The following is a 17,596-nucleotide window of genomic DNA, read 5'->3' as shown; positions in this document are numbered from 1 at the left end:
ATAGGACTGTGGTGAGACCTGCGATGTTGTATGGATTAGAGACAGTGGCATTGAGTAAAAGACAGGAGGTGGAGCTGGAGGTAGCAGAGCTGAAGATGTTAAGGTTTTCGTTGGGAGTGACGAGGATGGACAAGATTAGAAATTAGTTTATTAGAGGGACAGCACATGTAGCATGTTTTGGTGACAAGGTGAGGGAGGCGAGATTGAGATGGTTTGGACATGTGCAGAGAAGAGACATGAATTATATTGGTAGAAGAATGCTGACGATGGAGCCACCAGGTAGGAGGAAAAGAGGAAGGCCAAGGAGGAGGTTCATGGATGTGGTGAGGGAAGACATGCAGGTAGTTGGTGTAAAAGAGGCAGATGTAGAGGACAGGGTGGTATGGAGACGGATGATCCGCTGTGGCGACCCCTAATGGGAGCAGCCGAAAGAAGAAGAAGAAGAAGATACCCTAGAGCTAACCTACTGGGCACGTTATTACATTATATATTTCCTAGCGCCAACCTACTGGGCACTGAATTACAATTTATATACCATAGAGCCTTCCTACTGGGCACTTTATTATATTTTATATACCATAGAGCCTACCTACTGGGCTCTTTATTATATTTTATATACCCTAGAGCCAACCTATTGGGCACAGAATTACAATTTATATACCCTAGAGCCTACCAACTGGGCACTTTATTACATGTTATATACACTAGAGCCTACCTACTGGGCACTACATTATAATTTATATATACTAGAGCGAACCGATTGGACACTTTATTATATTTCATATACAATAAAACAAACCTATTGGGCACTTTACTATATTTAATATATCTTACAGCCAACCTCCAGGGAACTACACTATACTTTATATACACTATAGTCAACCTATTGGGCAGTTTATTACATTTAATACATTTTCTATGTACTGGACACTTTATCACACTGTTTTCTACCTTAAGGCATCATAGATGGCATGCTGACATTCTATCTCCCATTAAGGCACCATATAAGGTCTTTGTATCAGACTATATTTGTTCTAAAGGCACCCTAGTCTGCACCTTATCATCATTTCTGTACCATAGAGGTCATTTGATCACATATTTCCTACCGTACCTAAACCAAAATGGTACACACTCCTTACATGTATGTATTTTACAAACCCTTTTTTACTTTTGTCATACGTCTTTATCCAAGCAGCTGTTAACACCAGCTACTGATCCACTAATGTACATTAAAGCCATTTATAAATGTGAAAGATACTTTGGTAAAAGGATGATGTAATAAATGAAAAAGTCAGCAGGAGTTTTTCAACTCTGCGCTCTTAGGAAATGTTAATCCCCCAAAGTGTATTTCTGCACATGTTGATCTATTATTTATCCGACCTTTTTTCTGAAATCAGAGTTTCACAGTTGCACGTCTTATGCAGAGAACAGAGCGTGCTGAAGAGCAAACTTTTAGTTTCCAGGTCGACTGAAATGTTCTGCAGTGGCATATTTTTCATTTTCGCATTCATGAATATTTCGTTGACTTTGTAAAGTAATTAAAATCTAGGTAGGGTTTCAGTTTTCAAGAAAAGATGATGGAAAAAAAACGTTTTCTTGTTTTTATAGCAAACAATTCTGAAACTTTAATCTATTTGGAAACAGTTCTGAAAGGTTTCTCCTTAAAAATATCAAGGAAAAACTGATTACTAAAAGGGATCTTTTTTTTTTCTTCTCCATTGTGGTCTAGGGATACTAGTTCCAATTCCCCAGAGGTTTTATTTGGAAAGACTTGCAAATGAAGCTGTTTAGACCTTTAGAAACCTTTCCTATAAATCAAACCATCATTTACCCAAAGAAACTGGTTCCAACAGCCCCTAAACTCTTAAATACCAACGGTTCTATCTGGAAGCTGTCAGTGAGGAACCGGATTTTACAGCACAGTACTGAAGTGGTTCTTCAGTGTTGTCCCTGTATGGATTTCAGGAAGTAGTTCCTTTAAAAGTATGTGGATGGGCCTTTTTTTCTGGGATTTTATCTGGAACCATTTCTGGTTTATTCGAATACTCACCTTATCATCTAAAGAACCCTCAAGGAAACGTCTATGAACCTATAACCCCAACAACTCTATCAACATAGAGTAGAACCCTATCAAGGAACCTGTCATTGAGGCACCAAGTGTAAATATCTAATGATTTCTTGTAGGAATATTTTTTGTTTGTTTGTATGTAGAATCATTTTGGAGAATTTATCTCTCAATTAAAACAAAATTCAGACTGAAAATTCCTCAAAGGTTCTTTGGCCAGCTAATAAGATATCATATGTGATTTTATCTGGAAGCTGTCAGTGAGGAACAAAGTTTATAACACACCGGTGTCTATTCAGCTACCTTTGGTCCTTCAGTTTTGTCCTTCTATGGACTAATAAAGATTTCTCTTCTGGAAGTAGTTCCTATAAATGTACGTGAATGGTTCTAGATCTGGTCTTTAAAGGGTTTAAACTGGAAACATTTCTGGTTCAATTAAATGCTTTTCTTATTATCTAAAGAACCCTCGAGAAACCATCTAAGAACCTAGAACCCCATAAAGGAACTAGATGATTGCAAACAAAAAAAGAAATTGGTTCCTTGAGGGTTCTTTACATGATAAAAAGTTTATAGGGTGGTTCTGTTTGGAGCCATTTCTGAACCGTTTGTAATGTGTCTCTTTGGGAAGTCATTTTGGATCCATTATCTCTCAATTAAAACCCCATTCAGACATGGAAATTTCCTCAAGGGTTCTTCGGCTGATTAACACTTCTTGATTTCATATAAAGTTTTATTTGAGACATTTGAAAGGCTTTTCTGAAAGGCTGATGTTCAGATAAGTTGATCTTTATGATAATTACAACCAAATCCAACCAATAATACACAGAGGGATAGAAGAAAAAGAAGAACCCACTTGGTAAGAGCGTGGGTGTGATATAAAACCGATTCCTTGATACTAGACCGCTTGCTTATGTTAGATGAATGCTTGCAAACATCAGTTCTGCAGAGGGACCCATTAGACCAGTGTGTGGGTCGCTGAACAAAACAAACATCTCACCCAGTCACAGTACCATCACTAATAGAGTCTAAACACTCAGAGCTTGTTGGCTTCCATTTCAAAGTCTAATCAGTTCACCTGGTTGTTAGAGTCCATTCTTCCATAGAAATGCTATGAATGTTTCACACTATGGAAGAACAAATGTGTTTATGTAACATTTATGGAAGGAGTCTCCAGTGTCAGTGTTACAGAACAGTGAGAAAGTGTAAAGTTTTTTCTGGGTAAAATGATTCAGTTGTGTTTTCCTTTGTATTAAAGAGAGAACAAAGAGGTGCTGCTGAGGGAATTGATGTTTATAGCTGCTATAAAGTAAGGACATGAATTAACTTGTGTCAAATGAACTCCACAATCTGCAGAGGAACTACGAACAAATTTAAATTAAGAGACTGGTATTGGCGTTGAAGTCCACTACCCCGGCTTTACGATAATAATACAGTACAGATAAAAACAGCACCAATGCAGGGTTATTGCAGTACTTATGCAGTACTAATATACACCATATAAAGTACTGATGCAGTACTTATGTATGACTAATGCAGTAGTAAAATAAAACTAAAATATTATTAAAACAGTTATTATTAAAAAAAAAAAATAACACATCTCCGCAGTACTATTGCAGTACTATGGTACTAATGTAGTTCTAATATTAAACAAACGATTTTTTTACTACTACATTAATAATACAGGACTAATGCAGTATTAATGCATTAATACAAATATAATACAAATACATTACTATTACAGTATTTTTGCAGTATTATTACAGTACTAATACAATTCCAGTATCAATACAGTACTAATTCAGTGCTAATGCAAAACTATGATACAAGTACAGTACTAATACAGTATTAATACAGTACTAATGCAGTACAAATATGATCCCAATACAGTACTTCTGCAGTTTTATTACATTACAAAATTGGTGCTTATGCAGTATAATATGATACGAATGCAGTACTAATACAGTATTAATGCAGCACTAAAACAGTACTAATGTGATACCAATGCGGTACTAATGCAGTAATAATGCGTAACATGTAGTACTAGTGTGATATTATAGCAGTAAGTGGTACTAATGCAGTATTAATGTAGTACTAATGCAGTATTATACAGTATCAATACAGTGCTAATGCGGTTCTAATATAGTACTTTTACAGTACTAATGCAGTACCAGTGTGAAAACACAGTATCAATACAGTACTAACGCAGTACCATTTCAGTACAAATACTGTATTAATGTAGTATAGTACTAATACAGTATTAATACAGTGCCCATGCAGTGTTTACATGGTACTTAAACGGCACTTATGCAATACTAATATAAAACAAAAGTAACACAATATTAGTACAATACTAACGCAGTATTAACACGAAACTAATGCAGTATTATAGTATAGTTACAGTATACAAGTCATATAAAACAGTACTAATGCAATACTAATGCAGTAATAACACATTACAAAAACAGTATAAATACAGTACTATAGTAATAATTCAGTACTAAAAGAGCAATAATGGGGTACTAATGCAGTTCCAATAGAGCACTAATGCAGTACTAATAAAGTACCAATGAAATAATATAATGTACCAATACAGTAAAATTAAATTGAATTAAATAGTATGAATACATTACTGTCAAAAACAACACACATGCAGCACTACTGCAGTACTAATATAGTACTAATGTAGTTCTTATATTAAACAGAAAATAATACTAATACAATATTAATACAATACAAATGCAGTATTACTGAACTAATGCAGTATTAATACAGTATAAATACAGTACTAATGCAGTATTAGTACAGTACTAATATGATATGTATACAGTACTTATACAGTATTAATACAGTACTGATACAGTATACTACTAATATAAAACAAAAACAGTATAAATGCAGTACACCTGCATTACTACTATAGTTATAATTCAGTATTAAAAGAGCAATAATGGGTACTAATAAAGTACTAATACTTTTAATATTAATGCAGTACTTAGAGTACTCCATTCACAAGTGTATTGCATTATGTATTTTTTTTTTCCACAGAAATTAGAAAAACTCTGTACAGTGCGTGCGTGCGTGTGTGTGTGTGTGTGTGTGTGTGTGTGTGTGTGTGTGTGTGTGTGTGTGTGTGTTGGGGGGGGTGTTAGATTTACTGCCATTATCTAGTGGATGTAATCCGTGTCTTCATTCATTTCTGCTTCACTTTTGTTTGAGGCTCGTTAACATATGCGCTTGAGCAAGTGTGTGCACTGATGAGTTGCTCAACACACACACACACACACACACACACACACACACACACACACACACACACACACACACAGGAGGCTACCAGCCAGCAGAGAGAACACCAATAATGCACCATCTGTGTCTTCATTGCTTCATTGATGATTATAAAGACAATCCCCCTCCCACACACACACACACACACACACTTCCTATACACAATCAGAACCAATAAAGACATGCAGCACACATGCACACACACACACACACACACACACACACACACACACACACACACACACACAAACACTGAAGTCCTCTGAGAAAAATCGTTCAAAAGGAGAGTTTGAGTACTAGACAGTTCTCCGCAGTATCACTTTCTTCTGGAATCATGGAGAACTATTTACTGAGTGTGATTTTAGTTACACAATCATCTGATGTGAGTGTCAGATAAAAGCAACTTAGTTTTTTTAGATGATAATATAGGGCACATGAAGACGAGGTTGGAAATTCAGAAGAGTTCACAAGATCATGCCACTTACTTTCCCTCCTGTGGAGCATCTCCTGTATGTATTGCTTACTCCTACGGTTTGATTCATATTCACACCTGTTTCAGTGCTGCAACACACACACACACACACACACACACACACACACACACAAACTATAATACAATAATCACATAAACTGCCATGTCCTTGATCAATGCAATTCAACGACAATGATGAGAAACAGAGCCAAAGCCCAACCTGCTCGTTAATCCCTCAATCCACTCTGTTCTTCTCCAACTTCTGTCCTTCTCTCGTTTTTCAATTTCTCCCCAAGTTTAGTTAAACCCTGAAACAAAGAATCCAAAAAAAACAAAATGTGTCCCTTCTCCACTCTGCTCCAGACTTTATCGCTTCCCAAACAAATCCATAGAAGATAAAGCAAGAAACTTTACAGCTGTGGCCACAGGTTCTTCCCTGATACCTCCATCCTCATATACACACATGCCTATGAACATGCATGCACACACAAACACACACACACGTACAGACACACACGTGGTATGGCAGTGAAAAGAGCGGTGTGTGGATGATTCTCATGTGTGTGTGTGTGTGTGTGTGTGTGTGTGTGTGTGGATGCTGATGCGGCTGAAGAGCACAGTGAAGACTAAACACTGCAGAAGAATCTCCCTGCACTACGGAACGCCAAAGAGCTCAAAACGTGCTAAGAAACACAATGGGAGAATTGTAAGTGCACACACACACACACACACACACACACACACACACACACACACACAAATCCTACTTTTAACCCATATTACACACACAAACATGCACACACACCATACACATGTCACTATACTCACTATACACTCCATTATACACACTATACACTTCACAATATACACTTCAACATCCACACTTAACACTATACATTATACACTCCACCATCCACACTATACACTCCAACATACACAATATACACTCCACACTATACACTACACACTATACTTAATACACTCCACACTCCACCATACACACTATACACTCCACACTATACACTATACATTACACACTATACATTATACACTATACATGCCAACATACACACTATACACTCCACACTCCACACTATACACTCCAAACTATACACTACACACTATACATTATACACTCCACACTCCACCATACACACTATACACTCCACACCCCACACTATACACTCCAGACTATACACTTCACACTATACACTACACACTACACATTATACACTCCACACTCCACCATACACACTATACACTCCACACTCCACACTATACACTCCGCCATTCACACTATACACTCCACCATACACACTATACTCTACACTATACACTTCACATTATACACTATACACTCCACACTATACACTCCACCATCCACACTATACACTCCTCCATCCACACTATACACTCTTCACTAATGCACTGGGAAACATCATCAATGATGTATCCTGGGGTCATTGGGTATTTCAGTTCTTTCAACTTTAGACCCCCTCCTCGAGGTGACCCAGTAGGGGTTGATCAGACCATGGCCTGTGTCCCAGTGGCAATTGCCCACGGTACCCCCATCTCCAAGTACTTTTGGGCAGTTGCTAAGGAGATGTTTTAGGGATCCTTTTTCTTAACAAAGGGGATAATAAGGTGTCTCACTTTTGCCCCAGACATGGACATTTGCTCCTCTCCACTCCAGCATGTCCCCGAGAGCTCCTCTCCACTCCAGCATGTCCCCGAGAGCTCCTCTCGGCTCCAGCAAGCCTCCGAGAGCTCCTCTCGGCTCCAGCATGCCTCCTAGAGCTCCTCTCGGCTCCAGCATGTCTCCGAGAGCTCCTCTCGGCTCCAGCATGTCTCCGAGAGCTCCTCTTAGCTCTAGCAGGTCACCAGGAGCTCCTCTCAGCATTGGCATGTCTCCGAGAGCTCCTTTTAGCTCCAATGTCTCCAGGCGAGCTCAGTTCCGATCAAAGGACTCCAGGCAAGCTCAGTTTCACTCCTGGACCTCCAGGACAGCTCCGTTCCACCCCGGAGCTCCCCAGAACACTCAGCTCAGCCCCAAGGCTGCAAAAGGGACGTCGTGCCGCCGCCTGGCCATGAAGGGAACGTTTTGCCGCCGACTGGCCGCGAAGGGAACGTCGTGCCGCCGAGGTGGTCATATCGCCTCCGACCGCATATGAAGGTGGCATGGTAACCCACGGTTCCTCGGACAGCCCCAGGTCGCTTTCAGAGCCATCCGGCAGTAAAGTCGCGGTCCCAGGCTCTTCTGAGAGTGACACCACAGCCCCAAGCTCTTTCGATGGCGACGTCTCGCCTCAGGGCTCCTCTCTGCTCCACAGAGTCTCCGAGAGCTCCTCACCGCTCCACAGGGTCTCCAAAAGCTCCTCTTCGCTCCACAGAGTCTCCGAAAGCTCCTCTCCACTCCACAGAGTCTCCAAGAGCTCCTCTCCGCTCCAGCATGTCTCGCCTCCGAGCTCCTCCGATGGCGAAGTCACGCCTCTGAGCTCCCCCTTCGGCAACATTTCGCCAAAGAGCTTCTCTGTAAGTGACATCTCGCCTCTGAGCTCCTCCGATGGCGACGTCTCGCCCCTGGACTCCTCCGATTGCGATGTCTCGCCTCTGGGCTCCTCCGATGGCGACGTCTCGCCTCTGTGCTCCTCCGATGGCGACGTCATGCCTCTGTGCTTCTCTGATGGCGACGTTTCGCTCTTGGGCACCCTTGAAGGCGACGTCTCGCTCCCGAGCTCCCCTGAAGGCAACGTCTCATCTAAAGGCTCCTCCGCTGGAGGCGTCTCGCATCTGAACTCCTCTGGAGGTGACATCCTGCTCCTAAGCTCCTCCGACGAAGACGTCTCAGCCTCAAGTCTCCCAAAAGGCGAAGCCACAGCTCCTGGACCGTCTGAAAGCAAAGACATGCCTCAGCGTCCCTCTCCAGGAGATGTCTCGCCTCTGGGCTTCTCTCCGGACGAAGCCACACCTCCGAGTTCCTCTAAAGGCATTGTAATTGCTCAGCGAAGGTGTCACTGCATTCCTCATCTCCACCGTGGGCGTAGCTTGGCCTCTGGACACCACCGAGGAGGTATGTCTGCTCCCAATCTCCACCAAGTGCATTACACGGTCTTCGATCTCCGCTGTGGACGTAGCTCCGCTCCTGACCTCCGCAAAACTCCTTTCTGGGAGCTCAGAAAGGTCTCTAGGGAATTCTACAATAGCTGTCTGACTCTGGATGGACCTGGAACTGGATGGTACTATGGGTACAGGTGTTTATAAGCAGCAAATACATTTAGAACGCTGATTTAAACTACTCACGCTTCAACTCCAATCCAATCACAATCCAGAATTCACACTCAACCTGGTGTTAAAATAAAAATGTGAACCTCATTGAGAACCGTCAATGTGAATTGTAACAGGTTCTCAGCTCTATCCTGATTGTTTTATTATTACAGCTCTGAAGTGTTATGTGTGTGTGTGTGTGTGTGTGTGTGTGTGTACACTGAGGATTGGATGGAATGATGATTTCTGTGCTGCCCACCGGAAATCTAAATCCTGAGGGACAGATGGTGCAGAAGGAGCTGTTTAAGTGACCAGAGAGTGTTTATGCCTGTGGTGGTTTTCAGGTATCTCGGTTTGTTTGCTTGAGGGAATCTTCTTCCTTAGAACCTAATCCTGAACAGAGGAACAGATGTACGCACATCACGAGCCTCGGCGCAGATGCGACTTAATGATTCACTGTTTATTTTTAAGGTAAAAAAAAACATTTGCGATGGACGCGTAAGGCGAATGTTAGACATTTAGAAAGACCAGCATTGCGCTTGAATTTCTAAAAAATTAATAAACAAAGTTCTATATCATGAGGATCTGAGTGTCAGGAGATGAAGAGAGCATTAATATGGTTGATATACTCAAACATTCCCGGTGGGATTAATTCGAATGGAAAGAAAACTCAGTGCGGAATGAAGGGTGTAATTAAACTGTACGGTTCTTGGGGTCCAGAGGAGTTTGTTCAACGTCAAAATACTTTGTTAGATGTGAGAAAATTAATGTTCAATAATCTTCATGAGAAAGTGGCATTCATTTCTCTAGTTAATAATATATTACAGTCTTCTTCATCATCTTCTTCTTCTTTAGGCTTCTCCCATTAGGGGTCTCCACAGCGGATCATCCATCTCTACATCTGCATCTTTTAAACCAACTACCTGCATGTCTTCCCTCACCACATCCATAAACCTCCTCCTTGGTCTTCCTCTTTTCCTCCTTCCTGGTGTCTCCATTCTCTGCATTCTCCTACTGATATACCCCATGTCCCTCCTCTGCACATGTCAGAACCATCTCAATCTCACCTCCCTCACCTTGTCTCCAAAATGTCCTACATGCACTGTCCCTCTAATAAACTCATTTCTAAACCTGTCCATCCTCGTCTCTCCCAACGAAACCCTCAACATCTTCAGCTCCGCTACCTTCTGTCTTTTACTTAATGCCACTGTCTCTAAACCAGATTATATACATTACAGTATAAAAGAATTTTACAAAGTTTTGTAGGACTCTGTAGGATCTCTAGATGTTAGGTGAGTTTTCCCTTCACTTGAACTTGGAGACCCAAACCTGTTGGACAGGTCAATGCCAAAGCCAGCTCCATAAAGATCTGCTTTACATAGATTTTACTGAAAGATCTCCTGCTATAGAACACAATTGGGATGAATGTAAACACTGAGTGCACCCCAGGCTTCCTCACCTTCTCACCTCCATCGCTACCTGACTTTGTTAACACAAGCTTTGTGGCTAAATGAGCACAAATCTCCACAAAATCCAGTGGAACATCTTTCCAGAAGAGTGTAAATCCACGAACTTTTGTTTATGTATTGTATTTATATAGAGAGATATTATAGCGTAAAGACTAGAACTGATGATCTCGATGGTGCAGTGATAAGAACTTGTTTGAATCTAGCGAAGTTTCCTCAGTCTCTCCAGGAAGTAATCGAGAATTAAAACTTTACTAGTGCCAGGCCAGAGAGTCCTCAGAGATGTGGACACCCAGGAACTTAAACACAGAACCCTGTGAGACCTGTTCAGTATGAGGATAGAGGAGTAAGATGATAACCTGACCCTACAGTCTGAGATCTACTGGTTGTGAAGTTAGGGACCTGCAAATAAAATAGGGTAATGGCCAGGTCATTGCGCTTAGTAAACAATGGGTAGTGAGTGCACCTGGTTTTGCGGGGTTTTATATGTAGTTGCCTGATGATTTCTACCAAACAGCACTTGCATTCAAACTTAATGAAGTGGTTGCAGTACACACCCAGCTATCATCTGCTCAGAGGTGTTCAAGTGCAAATCTTCTCTTTAAAATGTCCATAATGTCTCAGATATCAAGAGAAACCTGTATCCAGAGTAACTTGCGATTATCTCATTTACACCCCCTGAACAGTTGAGGGTTAAGAGCCCTGCTCAAGTGCTGGGATTTCAACTCATGGCCCTCTGAGCAGAAGTCCAGCATCTTATCCACTGAGCTTTCACTTCCCATAAGAATTCTGAACCAAATCCCGACCAACTGAAGCAACCTCGGATCTTAATAATGCCCCCACGGACATGTTCAGTAGCTACTGGGCATGATTACCTTATCCACTATTCTTCTTACCCTCAATTACCAAATCATTCTGGATCATGGACTCATCAGACCATATGACCTTTTTTCATTGGCAATCTTCAAACTTCCAAGCAAGTTGAAGCCTCGTTTTCAATTAACCTCACTGATACGTGGTTTTCTTATGGCTACACATCTGTTTAGTCTCAGATCCTTTAAGTTTTTTCACATTTTTCACTATTAAACAACCAGTTGTAGATTTTTTTACGATCAGATTTTACCACACGTTTAAATAATCTCCAATCACCATCATTCCAGAGCACTTTTATTTTATATTTTTATCTCGACCACATTTCTCCTTTAGATAATAGACCATCACTAACTTTCCAGGTTGTAATAATGACCAGGATTCATTCATTTGTCGTCATTTCAGCGTTTAGAACAGTTTGATAAAGAACCTCACAAATCTACACAAACTCAAAGAAATCAGTCCTGGAAACCGAGGCCAATAAAATTACACTTTGTCCTTCTATGAGGACAAAAGTAATGGCACCCTTAGTATAATCAGCTACTGGTGTAGGTGAGGAGGCCTGGGGTGCAGTCAGCATTCACATTCATGCCAGAGGTGTTCAGTGAGGTTGAGGGTTAGAGCTCTATAGTGTGCACAATTCCTCTCCACTAGGGGAGTTAATGACGTTAACGAGCTAAAAATACACAGAGCTGCACACTGGAGGTTTTGAGAATCCAGTGAACTTGCTACTAGGTTTCAGGAGAAAAAGAGAATAAAGCAGAAAAAAATTATCTGCATAATGAAACGATGATGTATTGTTGCCTCCTCCTTCTCCATGTTGAGAGCTGGAGGAAATCTGGCTTCTGAGCTAAATTGTTTGCCAATCGAATTAAAAATCACACACGGGTATTTCCATCTCTGAGGTGATTACAGTGAACAGCATGCCACTGCGTACCTCGAGAAAAGGTTTCGGAATGAAGCGTCGCTCATTAATCATTTAATCTCAGAAAATGCTTTGGAAAAAAAAAAAAAACAGTTTTCCTAATTTCATTTCCAGAGCAACCTGACAGCACTCTGACATCTCTTCATATCGCACAAATCGCACTGGAAAACAAACAGTGACAAAAACCAGACTCATTTTAAACGCTACAGTGCTCTACAGCATGCACACACACACACACACACACACACACACACAGCTCATTCATCATTCTCATCTCAATGGTTATTTGTAAAAAACACTTTCTTTTCTCACTCTGCAAAAAAAATTCATGTTATCTTTAGAGAGCTGAGACACAACACTCTCTAATGTAGAACACAAGCAGCGGTGATCATCATCATCACTGTTATCATCATCACTGTCATCATCATCACTATCATTACCATCACCACCATCATCATCATCATCATCATAATCACATCATCATTGTTATCAACATCCTTTTCATCATCACCACCATCATTGTTATCATCATCATCATCATCATTACCACCACCATCACCACCATAATCATCATTATTATCATCAAAATCATCATTGTTATCATTATCATCATCACCACCACTATCATTGTTATCACCATCATAATCTTTGTCATCATTGTTATGATCATCATCATCATTATCACCATCAGTATGGTCATATTCATCATCAACATCATCGTAATCACTGCTTTCATCACCATCATCATCATTGTTATTATCATCAACATTATCCTCACCATCATCATCACTATCATCATCATCACTGTCATCATTACCATCACCACCATCATCGTCATCATCATCATAACTACATCATCATTGTTATAAACATCATTACCACCGCCATCACCACCATCATCATCACCATCACCACCATCATCATTATTATTATCATCAGCATCATCATTGTTATCACTATCAACATCATCACCACCACCATCATTGTTATCATCATAAACTTCATCATCATTGTTATGATCATCATCACCATCAGTATGGTCATAATCATCATCATCATCATCTGCTTTTATCATAACCATCATCATCATTGTTATCATCAACATCAACCTCACCATCATCATTTTTATCATCATCATCATCATCACCATCATTATCGTCATCATCATCATTATTATCGTCATCATCACCATCACCTCACCATCATTATCGTTATCGTAATAATCATCATCATCATCATCATCATCATCACTGTTATTATCATCATTATCCTCATTATCTTTATTATTATCAACCACATCATCATCATGATCACCATCATCATCATACTGTAAAATGCAATAACTACTAAACACTACTAATTATATATACTGGACATTTGGAGGATTGTAGCTCCATGGTAATATTTTGTCTGGTCAGCATTATTACCTGTAATATTATCTATAATAGATCTCCAAGCAGTTTAGAACCCATCCATATCTCCAAATCTCCACAGGTCAATCTTCCTCAGTAGGAGAAATCAGAGAACTTTATAAACCCCACTTCCAACAGATGCTTTCAGGAGCAATTTGAACTCCAATAAAAGCATTTCTGGACAAAAGCCATGTCAAACACATATACAGTGTTTCTAATACACCTTCTTAATCCATTCATTATTAATACAACGTCCTGGAGAACGAGCAACGAGAACGTGTTAAAACATTGTAGATAATCTGAGTAACTGTTCTAAAGAATTACTGACCATTTAGATGTCCAGGGCAGAATAAATCCACTCAAGCACAAGAAGAACATCATTATTTTATCAAGGTCAATAGGAAAAGTGTAAACTGTAGATGAGAGACGTTTTCATCTCAGCGCAGAATGAATTAAACTCTGCTACTGTTGATTTTGCCAGATGAACTATTCAGCTGTAATAATAATCTGCTTCTATCTCACCGCGAACCCAATCATCAGAATCTCCATGGATTCCATTTTCAACTCTTTAATACGATGTAGGATTTTGTTTAAAACCAGATGAAATTTAAATTCAGTACAATTGCAAACATGAGCAGTTTCTATGTGCTGAAGGAAACTGGGAAATTGATGGTTCTCCTTTTTAAAGCCACTTCACTACTAAGCTCACACTGCCGGGCCCTTGAGCAAGGCCCTTAATGCCATCTGCTCCAGGGTCATCATACCATGGCAGACCCTGCACTCTTACCCTGTGAAACTAAGGCAGGTGGTAGCATTTGTTAAGCCTCTAGGCTAATGATCAGAAGGTTGGAGGTTTAAGCCCTGCCATGGCCAAGCTGCCACTCGTAGGGCCCCTGAGCAGGGCTCTTAACCATCTGTGCTTCAGGGGTGCTCACGAATACACTTCATTTCCTTTATGATTAATAGGACCAGGTGTTTGATTTAGTGAACACTCTGGTTTTGATTTTAGAGACACTCTCCTGTCCTCCTAGAAAATATGAAATGTATACGTTTAGCGTCTATAAGTTTTTCCCGAATAAATGATCCAGCGGAGACTGTGGGAAAGAAAAACTCAGAGACTATCAATTTTGGGGGCGAAACAAACTGATTAAAGTACAACTATGGATTTTTTTGAGTCCAGAAAAAGAACACAAAAAAACAACAAAAATAATATCTTAATAAATCTCAGGTCACAAATAAAAACACAGCAGAACAAAAGAATGTCAGAATTGGAAAGAGAGAGAAAAAACCCTTCTGGGGATTTAAGGAAAAGTACTTGAAGTCTTTCAGAAATTGATAAAATAAGCAAAGTCTACAGAGAAAGAGCTAAATAAACTTAAAACAAAAAAAGAATGACAGAAAATGAACCACACAACATCAACAATCAAGCAAGAAATTAAGAAATTAAACACACAGAACTAACGGGACTCAGGTGGTAACAATGGGCACTAATTAGGGACTCAGGGCCAAAACAGCGACATCTAGTGGAAAAGAGGGGAAAACACAAAGAAAGAATAGCCTGAATGTTCTACCTGAATCAGTCCACCTCTTAATTTCATCATTATGATGCCACGTCTATAGAAACCGTCAATATTATAGAGGAATGCAGTAGAACAGAGCACTGAATCACACACAGGAATCTCATACAGCTCATATTCTCATACAATGAACACATTTTAACACGTCTCCTTTCACTGTAGCCACAACAGCACCTCCCAAATACACCATCTCTAGTGGAGGCAGCGATTTTCACCTCATAAAATTACCATTTCTGTGTTTTTTCCGTGCGTCACAATTTTTAAACAAAGGCAAATGAAATTAGATGAAAAACTCTGACTCTGATTCAAGTTTTTAGTAAAAGCCCATGCTGACCCTTGTGGCTCTCCACAAATTAAATTATAGCAAACTGTCATTTTGCTCAAATTTCTAACTGTGAAATGTGCACTAATACTTAAAATATTTCTTAATAAAATAATAAATAAAATAATAAATAAAATAATAAATAAAATAATAAGAAAAATAAGAGTGTTGTGTTAATACTTTATTATTTTTTATTTAATAAAAAAATTGTGTTTCATTTAATATATTTGACATTGCTTTAATTCAAAAAATGTTTTTCTTAATCAAATAGCTTTTTCCGATTCTGATTTGTATTCTGAACAAAAAAAACCCACTAAGTTTTACCTCAGGCTCAGTAAAGTTCTGCATTCTTTAGGTCTATGTTCTCGATCCACTGTGTTTTTCTTCCTTTAAGTTCTACTTCTGGGCTAAAAATCACCGCTAAGCAGATGAAACCCAGCTGAATCTGATAAAAGGCTCCAGTTTAATGGGACTGAAGGAAATTAGATAATGTGGATTGTACTGTACTCTCTCAATAAGCTCCATGAATTCCAGTGCTCATTGTATGAATATATGCAAGTTCCTCTGTCTGTTCCTTCTCTCCATTCCTCATTAAGGCTTTAGATCTACGTCTGGACGTCCGTAATGCCGCGCTGCGCCGAATAGTCCGAAACAAAAGTAAAACTTCGATATGGAGCAGTTTCTGCCTAGGCGAGAGTTTCGCCACACAGCCCTCGCCACAGCGAGGCAATAATGAAAAGCACTGAAGGTTAAAAAGTGCCTTCAAGCCATTTATTTTTCAATTTGACACACGGCTCAGAGGAGAGACACGAATTTGACGAGAGAGGAAAAGAAAAAAAGAGTGAAAAAAGCATCTCACGCGGCGCTACAGAAATTACCCCGACATGTTTTAGCGAGGTTAAAGAGTGGGATTCGGAGCTGATGTATTTTTAATGACTCGCTTCAGCACTGGGCCTGTTCTGCAATCGCTTTCTTCATGATCCCAGCGTGAAAGGCCACGTCGGGTTTTTTTTTTATGAGGATGTAATAGTGTGCGGCTGAAGCGAAAGGAAAAAAAAAGAGATAATATTGCTAATCATGAATAAAAGCTCATGAGGGCTACTTGACATTATTCAAATCAGCTCAGGCTCATCGCTTCTTCTGGCTTGAACCTTTTTTTTAAACAGACTTTTGATTATTTTTTATTTCAGACTCCAAAGAAAGGAAACTTATCTGTTATTTGAACATGTTAATCGATACAGTTTTACATCTGGGTGCAGGCTTTTGTACATTTATGATATTTGGTAGGGTTAGGGTTAGCAGGGATAGGGTTAGGGGCCTTGTTTAAGGGCCCAGCAGTGGAAGCATAGACGTACTGGGAGACAAATGATTAACATTTAGATTATTAATGATTATGAAGTCCAGTTGAGCATTAGGGGCCTTGCTTAAGCGCCAGGCAGTAACATGGGGGTGCTGAGATACAAAGTCAACACAATATGAGCAACAGTCTGAGGTAAGGGTTAAGTGCCTTGCTCAAGGGCCCAGCGGTAGCAACCTGGCAATCCTGGGATACAATTTTGTTGACGCTAGGAGTGAAAGTCCCAGGTGAAGGTTAGGAGCCTTGCTCAAGGGCCCAGCAGTGGTAGACTGGTGGTGCTGGTATATAAACTCTTGGCATTGTGAGCAAAAGTCCAGGTTGGGGTTGAGGGCCTTGAGTAAGGGCCTTGCAGTGGCAGCATGGCAGTGCTGAGATATAAACCTATGACTCTATAAACAACAGTCCCTGGTAAGGGCCTTGTTCAAGGGCCCAGCCATGGTAACATGGCAGTGTTGGGATAAAAACTCATGATGTTCGAGAGAAAGTCCTGTTGAAGATAAAGCAACATGACTTTGTTAATGATTCATTGCCTGAAACAGCCCCAACACACACTTGATTTAATGTGTTTTATTAGATGCAGT

The 17,596-nt window shown here is 40.1% G+C and overlaps 1 protein-coding gene across 1 annotated transcript in view; it reads right to left on the bottom strand.

The window, feature by feature from the left end:
* Positions 1-6,365, bottom strand: part of LOC124383990 (dipeptidyl aminopeptidase-like protein 6) — a 221,379-nt gene extending 215,014 nt beyond the window's left edge. Inside the window, exons 1-2 of the mRNA XM_046846426.1 lie at positions 6,043-6,365; positions 5,836-5,911 (exon numbers count right to left, since the gene is read on the bottom strand). Coding sequence (XP_046702382.1) covers positions 5,836-5,892 — 57 coding nt within the window. The 5' untranslated portion in view covers positions 5,893-5,911; positions 6,043-6,365. The remainder of the gene's footprint in view (positions 1-5,835; positions 5,912-6,042) is intronic.
* Between the last annotated feature and the right edge of the window lie 11,231 nt (positions 6,366-17,596).

This window comes from Silurus meridionalis, chromosome 4, assembly GCF_014805685.1.
Source record: "Silurus meridionalis isolate SWU-2019-XX chromosome 4, ASM1480568v1, whole genome shotgun sequence".
NCBI classification, from domain to species: domain Eukaryota; kingdom Metazoa; phylum Chordata; class Actinopteri; order Siluriformes; family Siluridae; genus Silurus; species Silurus meridionalis.
The sequence above is the reverse complement of the archived record's forward strand: the minus strand, read 5'-3'. Positions and strand labels throughout refer to the sequence as shown.